The sequence below is a fragment of the Periplaneta americana genome, chromosome 16 (assembly GCF_040183065.1).
Source record: "Periplaneta americana isolate PAMFEO1 chromosome 16, P.americana_PAMFEO1_priV1, whole genome shotgun sequence".
Taxonomy (NCBI): domain Eukaryota; kingdom Metazoa; phylum Arthropoda; class Insecta; order Blattodea; family Blattidae; genus Periplaneta; species Periplaneta americana.
In genome coordinates, this window is record NC_091132.1 from 50,911,665 (window position 1) to 50,931,916 (window position 20,252).

Genomic DNA, 20,252 nt, shown 5'->3' on the forward strand with positions numbered 1-20,252 from the left:
CTACTGTCCTTTTAAAAGGACACAAAAGTTTTCGTCATTGTCATGTCGCAATGTATAGATATTTCGAACACATTGTGGTTTCACGTTATATTTATGTTTATTAGGAGTCATTTGATCTACAGCAATTTGTAAAATAATTCCGAACTGTAAAGATATTTAACATTCTAATCTGATTTGTGTCTCGGATGCCATAGCTGAAATAAACGAACAATTCTCACGTCCACATCTCAAACTCAACGATGACCAGAACTCTCATTACCAGTCTTAACACACCTAGCAAACCTCTAATTAAGACCAGTAATAGTGACACCTGTGAAAAAGCAAATGCGTTGACTGTAGAGACGGTAATTTGAAACATTGACAACTGTCCTTTTAATAGGACAGTAGGCATATCTGGGTTAATCTTCTACATAATATTATACTTCGCTATCTTAGCTATCCTCCCCACCATGCTCCTCGCCTATTTTCATTATCTCTATCGTCTCACTTAACTTCCTATCACACTCCTCTAATCCATTATTTATTTTACTTACTATGTCCTTAGCCGTCTCTGGACCAGAAACATCCACTTCACCCTTTTCTGTTATAAACTCATTCAAAGTAATATTGATGATACACTAAATAAAAGGGTATAATTTATATGTAAATAACTGTGACTGTAAACTCTCATGAAGTATTTTAAGAATGGAAAACGTGACGAAAGGATGTATACCACCAACAAAGTCAAATAACTGTGCAGATTGAAGGGGGTAATATAAGACATTAAAATAAGTAAAAATCTCTATTTTGCGTTTTGTAATTAAGTGCGTGGTTAATTAGAAATTTACACTGAAAGTCTGCGTAGTTTGACAACAGCCGGTTCGCATACGAAAACAAACACACACATACACACACGCTCGCTCTGAACAGCAGAATTCCATCCCTTAGTTACACCAATAGGATTGCCAGACTTCCTAAAGGCAGCAAACAGGAACTAACGATACGGACACCGGGAAGTTTTATTTTCTCAGTCGTACTACCAGGGACTGGAATGCTTTACCTGCAGACTTACTAAAGGCTTTACCAATAACCAAAAATGTATTTAAAAATAGGTTTAAGGACTTTACTAATAGATGGTAGCCTTTTACGCACACTATTTAAAGGGCGTAATTGATGTTTTGTTATTTGAAGTGTCGTATCAGTGAAGAAGTGTGTTATGTCAGTGAAGTGTGTTTGTGTCAGTGAAGTTTTATAGTTTATAGTGGTAGAGCAAAGTATCTGAGCAGTGAAATCTTTTTGAAGTGTTAGTGAAATCAGGATAGTATCAGTGAAATGTGTCGTAGTTCCAGTGCAGTGAGTGAGTTGATAGCGAAATGAGTGTAGTGTTGAAAGGTACTTATGCATGTATGAACATATACTCTTGGGTTTTAGTTCGAACTGAGAGTTAAGATACAAAATAGATTTACTTTAAATATTATTTTAAGTGATCGTGCTTCATTTAATTTAGAATGCTCCTTGTTAATATTATTATACTACTGTTATTATCATTTATTATTTTAGTATTAATTATTAATTCTGTTTATTATTAATTATCATTGAGTATAATTAGTTACCAATGTCACCGGGTATTTACCCATTTGCAGTGTGAATAAATACATACATTCTTTTTATTTAAATTGCAAAAAGAAAAAAAGATAAATAAAGGTCTATTTTATTGAAAAACTGAAGAAGGATAAATCACTCTCTAATGACAAAATTAAAAATCGGAACAGTACGGATAGCACTTATCGAGTAAAATAATGTTAACATTTTGGGGAAAATTATTTTATATTTTAGAAAGGTATTCACTTGGGACTAATAAGGTATTAGCATTTTTTGTTGTAGGCCTAATTTATCCAGGGAATAAGTTCTTAAAATCTGCCGTTATATTACTTCTATCTTGTGTATGTAAATATTTATATATACATATACAAACGTATATAGACCTATGTGGAGGGCAAAGCTAACTGGAATTTCCCAGTCTCTGATCGGGTCAAATACCTTATAGAACTGATATTTAACCCTTGCGGTGAATTTCGGTGAAGTCCGGAGGGCCTAATTAGACAAATCCACTCTCCTCACCTCCACGCTGGGGCCCCCTGGAATCTGTTGATGCGAAAGAGAGCGTGGTGTGCGGAAAGCTACTGCATTTACCTTTCCCAAGAAAAACTGCAAACATGGCACGGTAAATGCGGAGACAAAGAGGAAGACAGAAAGTAGGAAAGACTGGAGAATGCTGGATTTGCAGTGAAAGACCTACCCTTGGGCGAAACACAATGGATGAATGAATAGGTCTGTGTGCATATATATATATATATATATATATATATATATATATATATATATAATGCACTTGTTTATATTTAATCCTTTTGATAGTGTCAATCTGTACTTATTATGCACGTCAATTTGACAGTAAAGAGTACGGTACATTACATTATAGATACAACCCTTCGTAACAAGACAGTAAAAATAAAAAGTTAAGTGATACGAACATGCAAATTGAATTAATAATTTTTCCTTGGTTATTTAACGACGCTGTCTCAACTACTAGATTATTTAGCGTCGATGAGATTGATGATAGCAAGATGGTATTTGGTGAGATGAGGCCGAGGATTCGCCATAGATTACCTGACATTCGCCTTACGGTTAGGGATAACTTCGGAAAAAACCTAACCAGCCCAAGCAGGAACCGAACCCACGCCCTAGCGCAACTCCGAATCGGCAGGCAAGCGCCTCAGCCAACTGAGATAATTACACTGAACAACAAATTTTTACTTTTTGTCTTGCTCCGAAATAAAAATAAGTGAATAGGCCTATTACTAATATGTGTGCCCAAAATTTGAATTTAAAATCCGAATTGCCCCATCACGTATCATTTTCCGGGGAAAATGAATTGAATTTTTTATGACAAAACTTATTTGTTTTTAATTTTTCACTGCTACTGATAAAATTACAACACATTAGGAATTAAAAATTCCTCATAATACTTGAAAAATGTGTACTAGATACAAAAATGGTGTCACATAGTTTAAAACAGAACAACAATAAAATATTTCATACGTATAATGAGAAAAACCCCGGAATTTGAACTTACATTTAAAATAATTTTCTGGATGACTTCTGTTTATAACTAGACCCAGGACTATATTTTAGAAGGAACCAACAATAGTCTGCAAGCATATTGGATGATGATCTTCCTTTATATCGCCTTTCCATTTCATATATTTCTTGATGAAATCTTTCCCCTTGCTTGTCTCTTACCGCTCCAAAATTAGGAGGAAAGAAATCCAATGAGAAAGTAAAAAGTGTATTTTAAGAGACATATTACACTCCATTTCGTCATATGCACTTAACATGGTTTCCACATGAAGTTCTGTATAGTTCTTTACCCTAGAATTTCCAAATAAATTTGAACAAACATCTTTGAAAGCGCGCCATGCCATTCTTTCTGTAACGGAAAGTTTTTCCGCAAACAAAGTGTCAGAAATAACTTTGGGAATTTGTGGACCGATGAAAATGCCCTCTTTTAATTTGCCTTCACTCAAAGTGGTAAACTTTTCCTTTAAATACTGAAAACCATATCCTTGTTTGTTCATTGCGTAGACCTCACTTTGAAATGTTATGAAATTTACTTAATAGAAATAGAAAGGACCAATATCTATGTATTTATTAGAAGTACAAAAGAACATTCCAACAACCATAAGAAACCAGAAATAAATCATAAACTCGTAAAATGCATTAGCTTTTGTTTTGGTTTATACCCCCAAACCATAAGGGAAACACTGTTTTAAATCGGAGCAAAATTCTTGTTGTTCAGTGTTATTAAAGGCTTCCAAAAGACTCTGAATAAAAAAATACGTTCACGATATTTGATTATGGAAATTTATCCTTTTTTTTTTTTTTTTCCAGGTGGTGAAATTGATTCTGCAAGGTATTATGCTGATTCCTCCTGAAGATTGTCCACAAGTTATTTGGGATCTGATGCGTTCTTGTTGGAAGACAGAACCACGAGATAGAATCAGATTTTCAGATATCTACATCCGCCTCAAGAAAGCGCAAGAGGAGGCAGAGGAGACTTCAATTCCGATCCCGCCCCCGATGCCACAGCATCTCACGTCGCCGTCCCCGTCTTCGTCCGTCTGTCACTCGGATCCGTTGCCCAGACCTCCCAGAAGCTGCCCGCTGCCCGTTGAGTTGTTAGACAGTGAAAACTACCTGCTGCCTCAGATACCTCCGTCGTCCAGATGTGAATATCTACAACCCCTGCCGGACTGATGACATTCAAGCGCTTCGTCGTCTCGTTCTTTGAAGCTGGACAAATCCTCGACAAGCAGTGCCGATATGGCAGAGCTGGTCATCAGAGGTGGAAAAAAGATTTTAGAAATACTCTGCATTTGGAACGGAGTGCCACATACTGTTGTATTGTTATCAGAACTACATCCGTCATGTTTCTTTTATCGACAAATATTCTTCCTGTACAAAAATACGAATATAATTTCTGTGACATCTTCCCCCTTCTCCCCGATCTCTATTTCTATGTTTAAGTTAATTTATGCACTTGACCTACTGTTCTAATTAAGATGAAGGATGAAGTTTCTACCCGTCATATTAACGCAATGTTTATTTTTTATAGATTGTTATATTATAATGTCAAAGTCTCGAAATTACAGTAAAACTTGCGCAAGGCGCAACGGCAATAAGGATGAAAATTGTCCAATGTGAACATCTTTTTAGTCCCGTTGTTTATTTTGTATAATGCGGAATCTGTACAACGCGGAAACAGAAGGCGATATTTTGAGAAATTTATCAAAAACTACTTCTATAATGCGGAAAGAATATGTAGTTTCTGTACACCGTATCTCTAAACACTCAGCGTGGTTATTAATACCAGTCAGTGAGTTATTATTCGGCGAGGTAACTTCATACTAATACCGCGCAAAATTTGTAATAAAATAGGGTAATCGAAAGGGCAGTTATTTTGGGTTTTCTCCGAAAATTGTAAAAGAGGATTAGGAAACAGGTATGTACATAAATCGCAACCGCAGGCAATCAAAGATAATGATAGAAGAAGCTCAAAATGATCACTATAGAGCACTGAAACAAAGAAAGCCGATGTTCCCGAGAGACATCCTCATAGAAACATGGATACAGCATTACATTCAATTGCTAAGATCCAAAGACACCAGGCCACGCCCAAAACACAGGCAGCAAAGAAAGCAAAAGGGTCGTTGAACCCTTCATATTATAAGATGTACAGGAAACAATTACAACTCTGAAGAATAAAAACGCTTGTTGGCCAGACAATGTCTGTAATGAGCACCTGAAGAGTGCAGCCCCAGTACTCGTGGAAGCTTGGGCTAACTTCTTTAATGAATGCCTACGACAGAGAAGGTTACCTTCAAGAAATTGTATTTCTTTTATTTCGAGGATTGTTCCAACACCCCGTCCAGGATACACTGCAGCCTACTGGCATAATTGTACTTGCCTTCATACTCGTATTTACTATTGTTACCTGCTTTATCAGCCAAAGATCTCTTTAATCTCATAAGATGACATACAGTCTGAATTAAGATGTTAGAATGGAATGGAATTTTCGTAAGGGGGCACTATGGCCCAGCACTGCGACCTTTTACGATCTATTGCGCTAACCCTCAAGCTAGGCGCATTCCCAAACCCACACCAACTGACTACACTGAGGTTTGCTGCGTACCCAGGTTTCGAGCAGGTCATCTCACTCGTCCCTAGGCCAGCCCCCTCCGTGTGTCACCAGATCCCTAACATGGGGAAGTGGGAGAACCCCGAGAAAACCCGAACTGTGACCATGTCCGCCGCAAATGTCACTAAGAATTTTTCATTCCGGGCCTGACCGGGACTCGATTCTGGACCGCCTACGTGACATGCTGAAGGTCTGACCAATCAGCCATCCCAGGAGACTGAATTGAGACGTTAATAATCGGAGAAATTTGTTTGCAAAGCAAGATACTTAGCAGGTCGAGGAAATTTTTGGCTATAGTCCTCTCTTTCAGGGATAGAGTTCTCTTACGCATCGTAATTCTGAAACACACAGCTGAAGATTCAATTTCTTCCTTTCTGAGTTAATGTACCTTTTGCTTATAGCAAGGAAAGGTGGCGTTACTGGGTGTGGTCCATGGCTAACTAGAAAGACTATGGCATGACGTCACATTCTTAGTCATAACATGGCCAACACTGGACAAGTTTATATATAAATGCACGTTTAACATGAGTTCAATATAGCAATTCCTTTGTTTTTTAGAACTTTCAACATGTATTCATATTAGGCGATTGTCAAGATGGCCATGACTAGACCATGATAATCACGTGACTCCGATTTGTGCCAAAGCCTGTCTTTCTCGTTAACCACGGTGCGGTCACACAAGTTACATTGATTCATTGCCAAATTAGCATTCAGCTGTGCTTCAGTTCTGTTATAGTAAACATTTGCAATTCTGCCATTTTTGTTTCACCACGGATCCCAGAATGAGTGCCTGACAATACTCGGTGTGTATGATATATTATTCTATGTCAAAACAACACATAAATATCCGATTTTGTCAAAGATTTAACAAAGAAGTAATATGAGGAGCATCGTTTCAAAACGTATTAAGTGCCCCAGTGGACGAAATTAAATTTGTTACTTTCTATTTATTTATCTTTCATGCTGTGAAGTCTGATGGTTCCAAGTCGTCATATTTGTAAACTGTGAAACCAGTACTTCAAAATGGTTTTGTGTATTGCTTTGAAAACTTCTCCGGTTTACAAGTAATCCAGTTTTTCGTCGTTCGTGTAAAACAATTTTAAGTTGCACATAATACGCTTTAAAACGATGCTCCTCATATGAAGTCTAAAAGTCCACCATCAAGTGGATAGCGAAGAAACTATGGGCCAAATACAGTTTAAGTGGCAATAGTGTTTAGATTAGATTTGCTTTTGCACTCAAAGAGGACATAAAACGTTTTTCCTGCTTGATCTTCATTTATTTGGATGGATTCAAAACTATTTTATTTTAAACACATTATAATTTTAGCCATGCAAGGCCTATTGTATTAATGACTTCACCACATTAACAGAAAGTGCAACCATATTTCACGAATGGCAAGTGCATAAATGTTTCACATTAAAATATATTGTGTTCTGCAACAGAGAGATATTTTGACCAAATCGTGTACCTTTACCTCATAATTAAGAATCACAGAATACATGTAAGGAATAAAAAATATAGTGAATGTTTTCCATTGTTTGTTGATTGGTGTTAATGAAAGACAAACTGACAGTCAATCTGACGTTCGTCAAGCACAATCTCACACACATCGGTGAAAGCAACTATATGTTTGGGCAATTGCAAACACTTTCAAGACAATGTAAGTTACGAAACGTTCCTTCATGTGAACAATTGTATATCTATTTTAACACATGACAGATTTCATATCTGACTACCTACTTGAAGACAGTTTAAGATAGAAGAGAACCTTTGTACATAGTATTTAAAATAGCATAAATTTGGTGAAAGTAAAAAAGTGACTGTGTTTTACATTTTCATGTAGTGAAGAGAAAACTCAAGAATTACCAGCTCAGTTCTGCCGTCCAACAGTGGAAGTGATTGATAATGTACTGTACTTCAAAGCTAAGCATTGGGGAGGGAAGAAAATGTACGTGGTCTCATCGCTCAAAATAAAGTTACAATAATGCAATTAATTGTCTATATAATGTTCAACGATATTGTGTGTGTGAGTAAAGGTGGTAGAAATGCCTCTTCCTAAGTGATCAACAAATCTCTTATTCTACGGTATATAATGACTGTGAATTGTGTTCAGGAAAAGAGCAGGTTGATATTATGAACTCCAGTACCTGCTCTCTGCCACATTTTAAAGAAGTGGAGAGAAATGTATAAAAAGATGATGTTTCAACAAAGTGTCAATAAATTTTAATGAAATTAAGAATGTTCAATATGTTTATATACAATTGTTATTTAAATATGTGGATTTTACTAAAACGTCTATAATAATTTGATGGAATAAAAGATTACACCCATAATGACATCTGCTTCCATTTTTTCCTGCCTTTAAAACATGGGAGAAGTTTGGAAATTATTCTTCCACTTCTATATATCACAGGGTGTCTATGGCAAATGCTCAAATTCTATCGTGTTCTCAGAAAATAAACACAAATAAGATAAGAATTTTATTTTTCGTTTACGAACATTATTTTCCTTTCAGGTAAATAGCAAATAAATACATATAAGTTTTAATATTGTGAATTTTATTAGTAACAACAATGTAATTTATTCGTCAAAACAATAATTCCTTTCTACAATTCGCCTTAAACGCTCTCGTCAACAATTGGATTTTCACTCAACACAATATTCGTTATAAAACTCCACCGACGACAATGACAATTTATTTGGACTAGTACGAACAACAATGAACTGTTAATCTTAACTAATATTTACAAAGCACTATTTACAAATCAGAACTACCAGTTCTCAGTTCACAGTTCTTCTATCTCAGTCACTCGAGTTCACAGTATCTCGGACCGCAGACCTTCAGAGACAGTTCACTGTACTCGAACTCGGGTCCCTCCAACTGCGGTCCACTGCACTCGAACTCAGGTCCCTCCAACTGCGATCCACTGCACTCGAACTCAGGCCTTCGGATGCTGACGCACACTCGAGTCGAACTCCGGTTGGCTTGACTGGCTTGCTTGCTCTGGCTTACTCACTGACTGAATAACTGAAAACTGGAAACTGCTGTCGTTCCTTCGCGTCCGTAATTTATAACCACAGCGACGTAGCCTCGAAGGTTCCACGCGTCTCTAGAGATGGCACCCCAGAGAAATCCAGAGCCCTCTCCTCTCTACCAGCACCAGATGCGCGAGCAAACTCGTCGCGTTGACGTAATACACCCTCTCTCTTCTCTCCACCGCGCGACGTCACTCAATGTTCCGTGGAGCCTGTGCGATCTGCTTTCTTGCGGGACGCTGGTCGTGAGTTCGAATCTCACGTCACTGTCACAATATGTTATTAATTTCAATACACAGAAATTATTAATTCAATTTGATTAATCTATCAATGTATTAATAATTCAGACCAATGCTCAATTCAACCAAATTCTATCTATTGTTCCAACAAAAACTAGGAACTATTAAATGTCAAGAACAGAAGACTTGTTTATTTAAAATTTTACTCTCACTTACCTATAAACTAAAAATATTATTTGTATAAAAGTGAATTATGCAAGAAGAAATCATTCTATAAGTATATTTTATTCTCTTTTACTTGAATATCACCTCCAATTCCTTGTACTGCTACTCTCTCCATAAAAGATCTGTTCTGGAATATCTACATTTACTATTTCGATTGTAACTTAAACTGCATTGAAAGGATCAATTTGCTCTACTGAAGCATCACCTATATTCGAAATGAAACTAAGTTCATTAGCTCTTTTACTTTTTCGTAATACTTATCTCGCTCTAAAACTGATATATTTCTTACTTACTTACTTACTGGCGTTTAAGGAATCCAGAGGTTCATTGCACCCTCACATAAGCCCGCCATTGGTCCCTATCCTGAGCAAGATTGATCCATTCTCTATCATCATATCCCACCTCCCTTAAATCCATTTTAATATCATCTTCCCATCTACGTCTCGGCCTCCCCAAAGGTCTTTTCCCCTCCGTCCTCCCAACTAACACTCTATATGATTTCTGGATTCGCCCATACGTGCTACATGCCCTGCCCATCTCAAACGTCTGCATTTAATGTTCCTAATTATGTCAGGTGAAGAATACAACACATGCAGTTCTGTGTTGTGTAACTTTCTCCATTCTCCTGTAACTTCATCCCTCTTAGCCTCAAATATTTTCCTGAGAACCTTATTCTCAAACACCCTTAACCTATGTTCCTCTCTCAAAGTGAGAGTCCAAGTTTCACAACCATAAAGAACAACCGGTAATATAACTGTTTTATAAATTCTAACTTTCAGATTTTTTGACAGCAGACTGGATGATAAAAGCTTCTCAATGGAATAATAACAGGCATTTCCCATATTTATTCTGTGTTTAATTTCCTCCCGAGTATCATTTATATTTGTTACTGTTGCTCCAAGATATTTGAACTTATCCACCTCTTCGAAAGATAAATTTCCAATTTTTATATTTCCATTTCGTACAATATTCTCGTCACGAGACATAATCATGTACTTTGTGATATATTTCTACTAATCTAAAAATGTATTTGCAACTCTGTATTTGTAGGAGTTTCATTTTTCAAAACAAAATCAATGGTTCAATGAACTTGTAAACATATTTACATGCTTAAAGTGTTCTTTGTCCTTTGTGACAGATCACAAATGATGAGAAGTTTTTTTTTTTTTTGTTGAGTTTATTTATACTTACTTACTGGCTTTTAAGGAACCCGGAGGTTCATTGCCGCCCTCACATAAGCCCGCCATTGGTCCCTATCCTGAGCAAGATTAATCCATTCTCTATCATCATATCCCACCTCCCTCAAATCCATTTTAATATTATCTTCCTACCTACTTCTCGGCCTCCCTAAAGGTCTTTTTCCCTCCGGCCTCCCAACTAACACTCCATATGCACTTTATTTATAGAAGCTTTAACATCTGTTGTCATATCGTGTGTTTGTGAAAATTTCTAAACTATAGACTTTCATTTATTTTTGGTAAACATTAAATCATAGGAGGCCAAGATTTTCATCAACAGAATAAAATTATGTTGACATGACAATGATGATCATTTTCATGGATACAGGGATGGAAGTTTTATTTATGAATGTGATTTTCAGAACACTGAACCAAATTTACAAAAAACGCATTGTGTTAATTGTGTATGATCTAGAGGGGTAATGCAGACAGTGTATGAACTGCATAACTAGAGAAAAAACACTATGCGTTGTATGTGAAAATACTCTATGAGGCATATTCCAATTTATATTCGAATTTACGGCAGATTACGAACTACACAACCTGCGCTGTTAAAAACGGCATTTCATTGTACTGTTTGAGGTAAGAATGTTTCTTGTATTTTTATATTCTATCTAAAAAAAGAACATACCTAACAACAGAAACAAAGACATCAGTCTACCGTCCATTTTAATTCAGTTACAAACAAAACAATATTTTAAAGTATTAGGGAGATAAAAGAACACATCAACATGAAATTTTTATGTATTTTATTGTGATTCAGACTTCATCCCAATTGGTAAATTATTTTACATATTTATATATCTTGTAACAAGGACTAATGGTTTCGTTGCCACACATCTAGGCATTTGAACAACATATTTTGTAACACATTGAATTATAACTTATTGTTTTATTGATGTAACTTATGTCGAGGCATTATGCCCATGTGATCCAACAACCAAAAATAAATTTACGTAAAGATTAATTTTTGGTTCTACAGAATATATCTGTTATGGCAACAATGATTATTAGAGGAGAAAAATAAATTATTTAAAAAATCCTCAGAAAATTTGGTGTGGGGGAGGGAAATTGGTCTGTATAATAGCCACTATTGACACTCCTTCAGTAACAGACAATAAAGTACACCTGTTATGTGTTCATCATACACAAACAAACCTTGGTCATGAAAAACTGACTCCTGATTTATTAAGTGGAATTATTTTAAGTGGAATAGCTGCATCTGCTGATATAAGTGACATTTTTCACTAACATTTATTGCGAATTGTTTTATTGCTTGCAGTCACAGTAATGTAAATATTTTTCTTTGGTTAATTATCAACTTATTGTTCCTATACATAAGCATGGCTGTCTCTAAGTTCACTACCGGTACTCTTGTGATGTAGGCTGTTAACTTCTTTGGTTATCAGCCAGGCAATGATAGAAAATAAAGCATGTGAGAACAAATAATTAAATGTATAAACCAACGAGTTAGAAAGAGATAAACAATTGAATGTTCTTTCAAACTTAAGTATCATACAGTGTTGCCAACCCTAGAGATTTATCCTAGTTCTAGGGAATTTGAGTACCATCTGGGAATATAGGGATAATTTACCTTAAACTCATTAGGCTGTATTCATAGACATCCTTAGCTCGGGCTTCCAGTCGATGATCAGTGAACTAACGTTTTTCGTATTCATAAACCAGTGTTAGCGATATAATATGATATGAATCCTGTACAAGTAACCAGTCGATAGCCGGGGCTAGTTTAGCACGCTCGTAGCGCGGCTAAAGAAATGTCTATGAATGGCACCCTTTGTTTCTATGGATTTCTTGATTTTCCTTTTAAAACTAAATCTGTTTTTTCAGATCATCTTCTATTTTAAATTTTATGTATTTAAAATTTGAGTAAAATATTTTGTTATAATCAGGGTGCGAATTAAGATTTCTAACGGGAGGGGGGGGGGGATAGAATCCTAGATAGAGAATACCACACATAAAATTATTATCCTCATCTGATATGGTTCCATGCTTGGTTGCATTGAGTTGCTTGTCTTGCATCTTGATCATAATAATAATAATAATAATAATAATAATAATAATAATAATAATAATAATAATAATAATAATAATAATAATATCCATGAGCAGACTTAAGATACCTTGCTGGTGATGATAATACATCAATATTATGTTCTTTGCTTATTTTATACTTTATAAAGTATACTCATATTAAAACAATTATATTTTATGTGGGGGATAGAAGTTATTCCTGGCAGGAATATTAATATGAATTTATCAGAGGAGGATAACTTTCCCCCGTCCCCCCCTCCCCGTTAATTCGCACCCTGCTTATAATTATATTTCCTTACAATAATATAGATGTAACTTCCCATTTTTATCACATTCTTGATTGTTATAAGAGCAAAAAAAGTGTCACTAGAGATTATGTTATGGTTCTTCTCTTGTTTCTTTACTTGCAGCTTTTTTCGTAAGAAGGCGATTGGATAAGACAGTTGCATCAATTGTATTTGTAAGTGTATTTTTCTCTACTGTACTTCCTTATGGGGAAACTGTATTCATTGAGTTGAGTTCATTACAACTCAGATATTCAGGCGAAGCAGACTGAGATTACGGTGAAGTGATTTCGTGACTTGTAATTTAAGCAACAAATATATTTAAGATTAAGTAAGAAAAGGGTAGATTTGTGTGCATAAGTAGGCCTACTGGGAATCTGCTGACATTTAAATTAAACTTCCCTTTAAAATTAAAGCAAATGAACTTCCATATATGAAAATTTTTCTTTGTATGAGAAGATATTCATGTTTCATCATTCCAAAAATTTATAGTAAGGGAGGGAGGTTAGGAATACTCATGAAATAAAACTCGCAAGATCCCCTTGGTTGGTAGTGCTTTATGGGTGCTAAAAGTGCAAAAATAGCCTATTGAATGCTTATATTTACCGTTTAACTGTGTGCTATGTGTTAATGTACGTTCTGTTAATAAAGATTACTATTCAATCTAATCTTAAGCTGAAATTATATTTAGAAATTAGGGATTTTTATTGGACATTTTGGGGATTTTCAGTCTAAACAGGTTGGCAACCCTGGTATCATAGGGGTGCCATTTGAAATTTCAAAGGCGGGAAGGTAAGGGGGGTGAAATCTAAAATGCAATTAACACAGGTTTTAAATTTCACCCTCAATATCTAAATTGACGTGTTTTTTATTAAATTAAATTGAAATAAATAATTATTTAGACTGGGAAATTTTTGAAATGAAAGCCCTGTACCAGTATACAGTATCTTTAGATTAACAGCATGAAGCAATAATAGACACCAAAGCAACATTTTAAATGCACAAAACAGTGTCATTACACGAGGACAGAGTGAATTTAACTCATCATCTTCCTTTCACCATTTTGTCCTCCAAAGACATTCTAGCATCAGTCATCCTGAGTATACTTGAAATGATCTATTACGTTCATTATGCAGGTCCGCGGCTTTGCAATGAAGTGGGAACGAGCAACATCACTCAAGAGACCAGACGCTTTCCTGTCCAACAAATTTATTAAAATTCCCCCGTTTATTCCTTCATACCAAAAGGTAAGATTATAATGGTAATGGAAGTCATTCTCAGGGCTTTAAGTTTGTCACTGATTTCATGGTCAGGGTCGACCTGGTTGGCGAGTTGGTATAGTGCTGGCCTTCTATGCCCAAGGTTCGGGTTCGATCCCGGGCCAGGTCGATGGCATTTAAGTGTGCTTAAATGCGACAGGCTCATGTCAGTAGATTTACTGGCATGTAAAAGAACTCCTGTGGGACAAAATTCCGGCACATCTGGCGACGCTGATATAACCTCTGCAGTTGCGTCGTTAAATAAAACATAACTTTAACTTCATGGTCAGAAATTCAAACTGGTGTAAGGATATTGATTTCAATCAGGAGAAAATTAAAGCTGGGACACCCCAATCATAGAGTTCCAGCACGTAAAAGGATCCTGGTCCTAAGAGTTCCAGGAAAAATTCCAGGAAACATTAACGGCCATTCAGAGTCCATGTGAAATTTCAACTATGAAGGTAGCACAGTGACCTCTTTAGCATAAAATTCTCCCATTTCCACATTTACTAAATCAAACAGTAATGGCTCATTTGGACAATGATGCCTCTTTTCGTGTAACAAGAAGCATGCAACTAGTGGAAAGGCGATGCATCTAACAGAGATGCGATAAGGGATGCATTTCCCATTTTGGTTGGGTATCTCCTTGCAACATATATCTTGCAAGTTTGTTGTGTATTAAAGTTTCAATGCATACGGTACTTAATATAATATAGTACGCTGTGATTGTGTATGTCTTGACCACCACCTGCTCGAACGCATCCATGTATTCAATGGCTGCTTATACTGCCTGCTCATTCAATGGTCAAACACGCGATATGAATAGAAAAAATTTTCGCTAGATGGCAGCTTCTACAGACTAATGAAGTTGCTTGTGAATATAGGTTTTAGACTTTATGTTTGTAGTATGTGATTAAAATATTACTTTGTTTCATGACTCTAATAGCTTCTTTTTCCTCTTCCTTAATTCATATTCCTTTTCCTCTTGAGAGAACAAAAAAACCGGAAAACTTTTTCTGTGTGGAACTTCTTTTCATTACTAAGTATAGGTTTCACGAATTTATCCACAAGAGTTTCTGATGGTTATTATTCCTAACACTCCTCAATATTATAGATATATTAATTTGTCCTAGAGAACTTATCTGTAATATTGACACTTAATATTTGAGGAGAAAAATTCGCTCCGGTGCCGGGGATCGAACCCGGGTCCTTGGTTCTACGTACCAAGCACTCTGACCACTGAGCTACGCCGAATTCAATCCACACCGGATCGAACTTTCCTTCTTCTTCGATGTTTCCCTTTGTGGCCTGACTCCAAGTTAGGCATTGGACATATACGTCAACATATATATCGAAGAAGGAAAGTTCGATCCGGTGCCGTGGATTGAATTCGGCATAGCTCAGTGGTCAGAGCGCATGGTACGTAGAACAAAGGACCCGGGTTCGATCCCCGGTGCCGGAGCGAATTTTTCTCCTCAAATATTAACTCCTCAATATGTCAAACTGGTACAAAATAGATAGAACGTTTTTTTTCGCCATAGTTTGAAGCAGATATATGGATGAACATAGTATATTTGGTGCTGCCACTACCATTTCAGTGAAATCATTGTTAGAATGGTCTTATGAGAAGGCAGTATAAGCAGATTCATGCTAGCAATGGTCTTGACAAATATGGACTAGAGTTCAGAGAAAACTTCAGATTTCATTGAAACATACCAAAATTGTCCAGTGCTTCTGTGATCATTTAAGAGTAATTTAAGAACAGGCTTTAAATTCTTACTATTTATTCTTTAAAGGACACGAAAAGCAATATGTACTGGCTGCTCTCTCACGAATATGCTAGGATTTGGCAAGAAGAACATGAAGCTTATGACGAGCGCCAGTTTCCTTCAAAATTCACTACTGGTAAACCACGGAAAGAAGTAAAGAGACGTCCAATAAAGCAAGGGTAAGAGTAGCAGAAAGAAATTTACATTCGCTTTGGCATCACTAATACTGTATAGTGCAATCAAAAATAAGGGTGCAAAATTATAGTTTCTGGTTAGATAGGCAAGGACAGATATGACAAGTCAGAGTTCTATGTTCTAGTTTAATAGCAAACGAGTTAAACTTATTCTAAGCCACATCAAAGTGAAACAGATATCTTATAAGTTACTGGAGCTAATATGTTTTCGTACTAGTATCAAAATTGATTTTTGCAGAATACAGATATAGTTCAGATATGTACATATTCGTTTTAATTAATTGGTTTAATACGAAAAATATGGTGCAAAATTGAGTTTGAACAAAAGCACACGTCCAGTATCATTAAAAAACAACTAAAACCTGACTTTTCGAGCATAATGTTTAGCTGATATTTTAGTGTCCTTTCTTCTTACAGGCTTTTTTTTTCACAACCATATTTAAGAAATAATGTGCAGATACAATTTCAGAATTTTTATTACAATTTTAATGGCACTTTAAGTAAGAGAAGTACAAAATGGAGGTATACTGAAAATGGTTTTTAATAATTATTTTCTCAAGTAATAATTATAAATATTCAGGAGGCAAATTATTGCAAAAATTTTCTACTTGAGATCAATAATTTTTTCTGATAAGTACGTCTCAAACAAAAAAATGTATTCACACAGAGTGAATCATAAATTAATGTAAAGTTATCCACTTAAAAAAATGTTTTGTTTACTTAAACAAAAATATTATGTTAATTTGAATATTTTTTCAAACAATGGTTTCATTACAAGTCACAATTCTGAAAGTTTCAATTTGTTTAATTTCTAAAGTTCTAATGTGACTACTAAAATACAGTGCGATCAAAAAGTCCCTCCGCAGCTCTATTAGTTCTAGTAACTCTAGAATACAACCCTGTAGGAAGTTGGCACTTCCCCATTCATTCCGGTTTGACAAACTCACAGCCCCAGTCCATCATATGCTTAGCTGCCAGTGCTGCCACTTGAATTCTCTGCCTAGTGGATTCTTGGCTACACAAGCACTGCAGAGATATTTCTCGATCACACTTTATAATCCAGCCATGTTAAAAAAGTACAGATTTATTTCACATTTTATTAAAATAGTACCAGTACTCAGCATTTAATTTTATGTCTGGGCATCTATATGAGCAAATATGCACTTATGTTTGTATTCATTATAATTAAAATGAGAATCCTACTTACTATTTTCATATGCACACCTACTACCAACTTCAAATAAACTCTGACGAATTGTATTATGAGTAAAACAAGTAGATACATCAATTTCATATACAGAGTGATTCAAAAGTCCAGCGACATAGACAAACTCCGCTATCAGTGCTGATAGCAAAACATGGAAAAAGGGGTAAGTTGTCAGAATTATGTAGTTTTGAATCTAGCATGCTTGAATTTTCAATGTAGAATGTGCCATTGAGATTGTACACTGGTACGAGCCTCAATGAGAATGGAAAATGACCTGTTTCTTATTGCTTCATCCTTAAAATGGGCATTTACATTATCACAATCACCACAGTGTACTGTGTAAATGACGAAATGATGATAATTAGCAGTGTTGCCAATACAAGTTCAGAGAAAATCGCAAGGCAAGAATGAAATCCCCCTGAATTCTTATGCTATCAACGTAAAGAAATGTTTCTTTGCACTGTGAGAAATTAAATAATCACTAATCTCTGCATGTAGACTATTTTTCTCCGTCAAATAATTCGTACCTAAAATCCACTCCAACTGGCAGAAAAGCCACTAATTTGGCAGGTGTGTCATACTAGTGTACAGCCTCAACATTTAATTCTATGTTGAAAATTCAATTTACATTAGACTGAAAACTCGTATTTCCAACAACTTACCACTCTTTCCATTTTTTGCTATCTGCACTAATAACGGAGTTTATGTTGCCGAACTTTTGAATACCCTATATATTTCATTACGCAACAGTCATGGAAAACCAAGGCCTACAAGCAGACTACTGGCCTAGGTCAACATACCTCACAAGGTGTAAATGATCATCAAACCTGTACAGGGGTGTGTGGCTAACATGATGACTGCCTCTACCCCCTCTTCCCTCACCAGCCATTATAATTGCAAAACCAGATTTCGCTACCTATCATAACTCCTCAAATACATCACGATGCTGGGAGGACACCAGTCCCATACACTGGCAGAAATTTTATGAGAAAATCTCTTCTCTCATGAGAACTCGAATCAGTGCTCATTCCATACTGTTAGCCTATGGCATGACACTATAAATCACATGATCATGGCTAGAGACAGTCAAAATTCGTGACTCACGAAATCGCAAAAAACCTAAAAACCAAATAAACATAATTTAAAACATGATTCACAAAAAAAAAATATCATATAATTACACGTTTCAACTCGCGAAACACTAGCGAAAAATCGCAAAAATCCCATGACTCGCGAATTTAGCATATTTTCTGTCATTATTCGCGAAAATATGCAATTTTTCAGCAATTAATAATACATTACCTAAATTTGGAAATTTTAGAAGTTCTGTTTGGAAAATGCACAAAGTTTGGAATGCTGGCGCTAGATGGTGTGAGCTGAAATGGTTTGTGAACAATTTGATGCAATTGAAAGCAGTTTGAAACCTCTCTTCGATCAGGTGCCAACCTTAAAGAATCTATCACCTGATGTAGCAGTATATGCATACAGTGAACTGACGGACATAGTTAAAAATAGTCCTGGACTTTCAGTGCGAGAAGGTTTGCTGTTGTTACATGAAGATCACAGTGATTTTGTGGACGGAGCACTCCAAGCTATATGGGTTCCAGTTTCTAATGTTAACTGTGAACGTTTTCTTTTCACAGTTCTAGTGTGTGCTAACAAATAGAAGAAGAAACCTTACAATTACAAACTTAGAACTGTTGTCTGCGTACAACTTTGAATGTTAAATAATATTAAGTATCTTAGAATTGTTGTCAACGTAAAACTTTGAATATATAATTTTAATTGTCAATTACCTTATGCATCATAATAATTTAATAAAACAGGGTGAAAATTTCAGGTTTACTCAAGAAATTTTCGTTTTCACTCAAGAATTTTTATCCTTTTCAACCAAGAATTTTAGCCCCTTTTAATCAAGAATTTTGACTGTCTCTAATCATAGCACAGAACATTATCACTTAAGGTTATATAATTCAATCTAAAAAAATTAATAACAGTTATACTAATTTAAGCAAATCCCTTCCTGAACAATAGGCATAAAGGTTTTTATATGGACTAGAATTATACTGTCTGTTTGCATCTACACAACAAGAAAACTAGTCAAACAAAGAAGTTGAAATTCAAATTTATGTCTGAATGGCATATGGTTCGTTTGTTGATGCTAATCAACCATACCTTTTACAAGAATCTGTCCTGTGAAAATATAAGTAAAATCTTATAAATCCATCCTTTCATTCTATCCGAAGAATGTGCTTGTATTAACCTCAATTTTCTTTTCTGTATTGCTTTTGCAGGTACAAATTGAAGAAACTGGTCTTCAGATCAACTGTGCCACCTAAAATATTGTGAAGTCATTGATCATTACCAATTGAAGTTCACTGCTAATTTACAAGATACCAGTACCCTTCACAAACAAAAAATTAATGTTTTATCTTTAGAATAATAACAACAATAAACTTACATAAACAACAATTCTCTTGTTCCCATCATGTGGTGTAGTATAGTAGTATTTCCCAGTCTTTACTTATGGAGTCCTTTTTGTTTAAAAAAATAATCACAGATCTTTATAAAACTGTTTGCCAAAGCATATAGTAATAGGTGTAAAATTTGATGATACATATATTTCACAAAATTATGTATGAAGAATGTCACATTTTTTTTTTAAATCATTATTACAATAAATTTCAATACAGCTATCTTAATGGTGAAATTATTATTTTTAGAGAGGACTGTAAGCATTAGTACAAGCTATATTACAGTATGGTATTACAGGCTGGGGTTGTGCTTTTAGTACCTCCCTCATGCCAGTAACACTTCTACAGAGAAGAATAATTTTTTTTTTTTTTAATCCAATGCCACCAGGTTGTCTTTTCGACATTTCTGGTCTTTTCTCCTGGCCGTGGCTTAGTTGTAACCCACTTATGAGGCTGGGGCGCCTGGAAGGCAGAGTTACATTACCCCGATGATGTGATAGGATGATTATGATAATGTGGTACCAGGAGAGGTCTT

The 20,252-nt window shown here is 35.5% G+C and overlaps 2 protein-coding genes across 3 annotated transcripts in view; both read left to right on the forward strand.

The window, feature by feature from the left end:
- LOC138716241 (tyrosine-protein kinase transmembrane receptor Ror-like) overlaps positions 1–8,073 on the forward strand; it is a 284,723-nt gene extending 276,650 nt beyond the window's left edge. For both annotated transcript variants that reach the window (XM_069849094.1, XM_069849095.1), the window contains exon 10: positions 3,931–8,073. In XM_069849094.1, the coding sequence (XP_069705195.1) occupies positions 3,931–4,296 (366 nt within the window). In that variant the 3' untranslated portion in view covers positions 4,297–8,073. The remainder of the gene's footprint in view (positions 1–3,930) is intronic.
- A 429-nt stretch (positions 8,074–8,502) lies between these two features.
- Positions 8,503–19,929, forward strand: LOC138716242 (uncharacterized). Its single transcript, XM_069849096.1, has 4 exons — positions 8,503–11,060; positions 13,951–14,061; positions 15,870–16,021; positions 19,538–19,929. The coding sequence occupies exons 2-4, from the start codon at positions 13,966–13,968 to the stop codon at positions 19,590–19,592; spliced, it is 303 nt and encodes a 100-aa protein (XP_069705197.1). The 5' UTR covers positions 8,503–11,060; positions 13,951–13,965; the 3' UTR covers positions 19,593–19,929.
- The last annotated feature ends 323 nt before the right edge of the window (positions 19,930–20,252 follow it).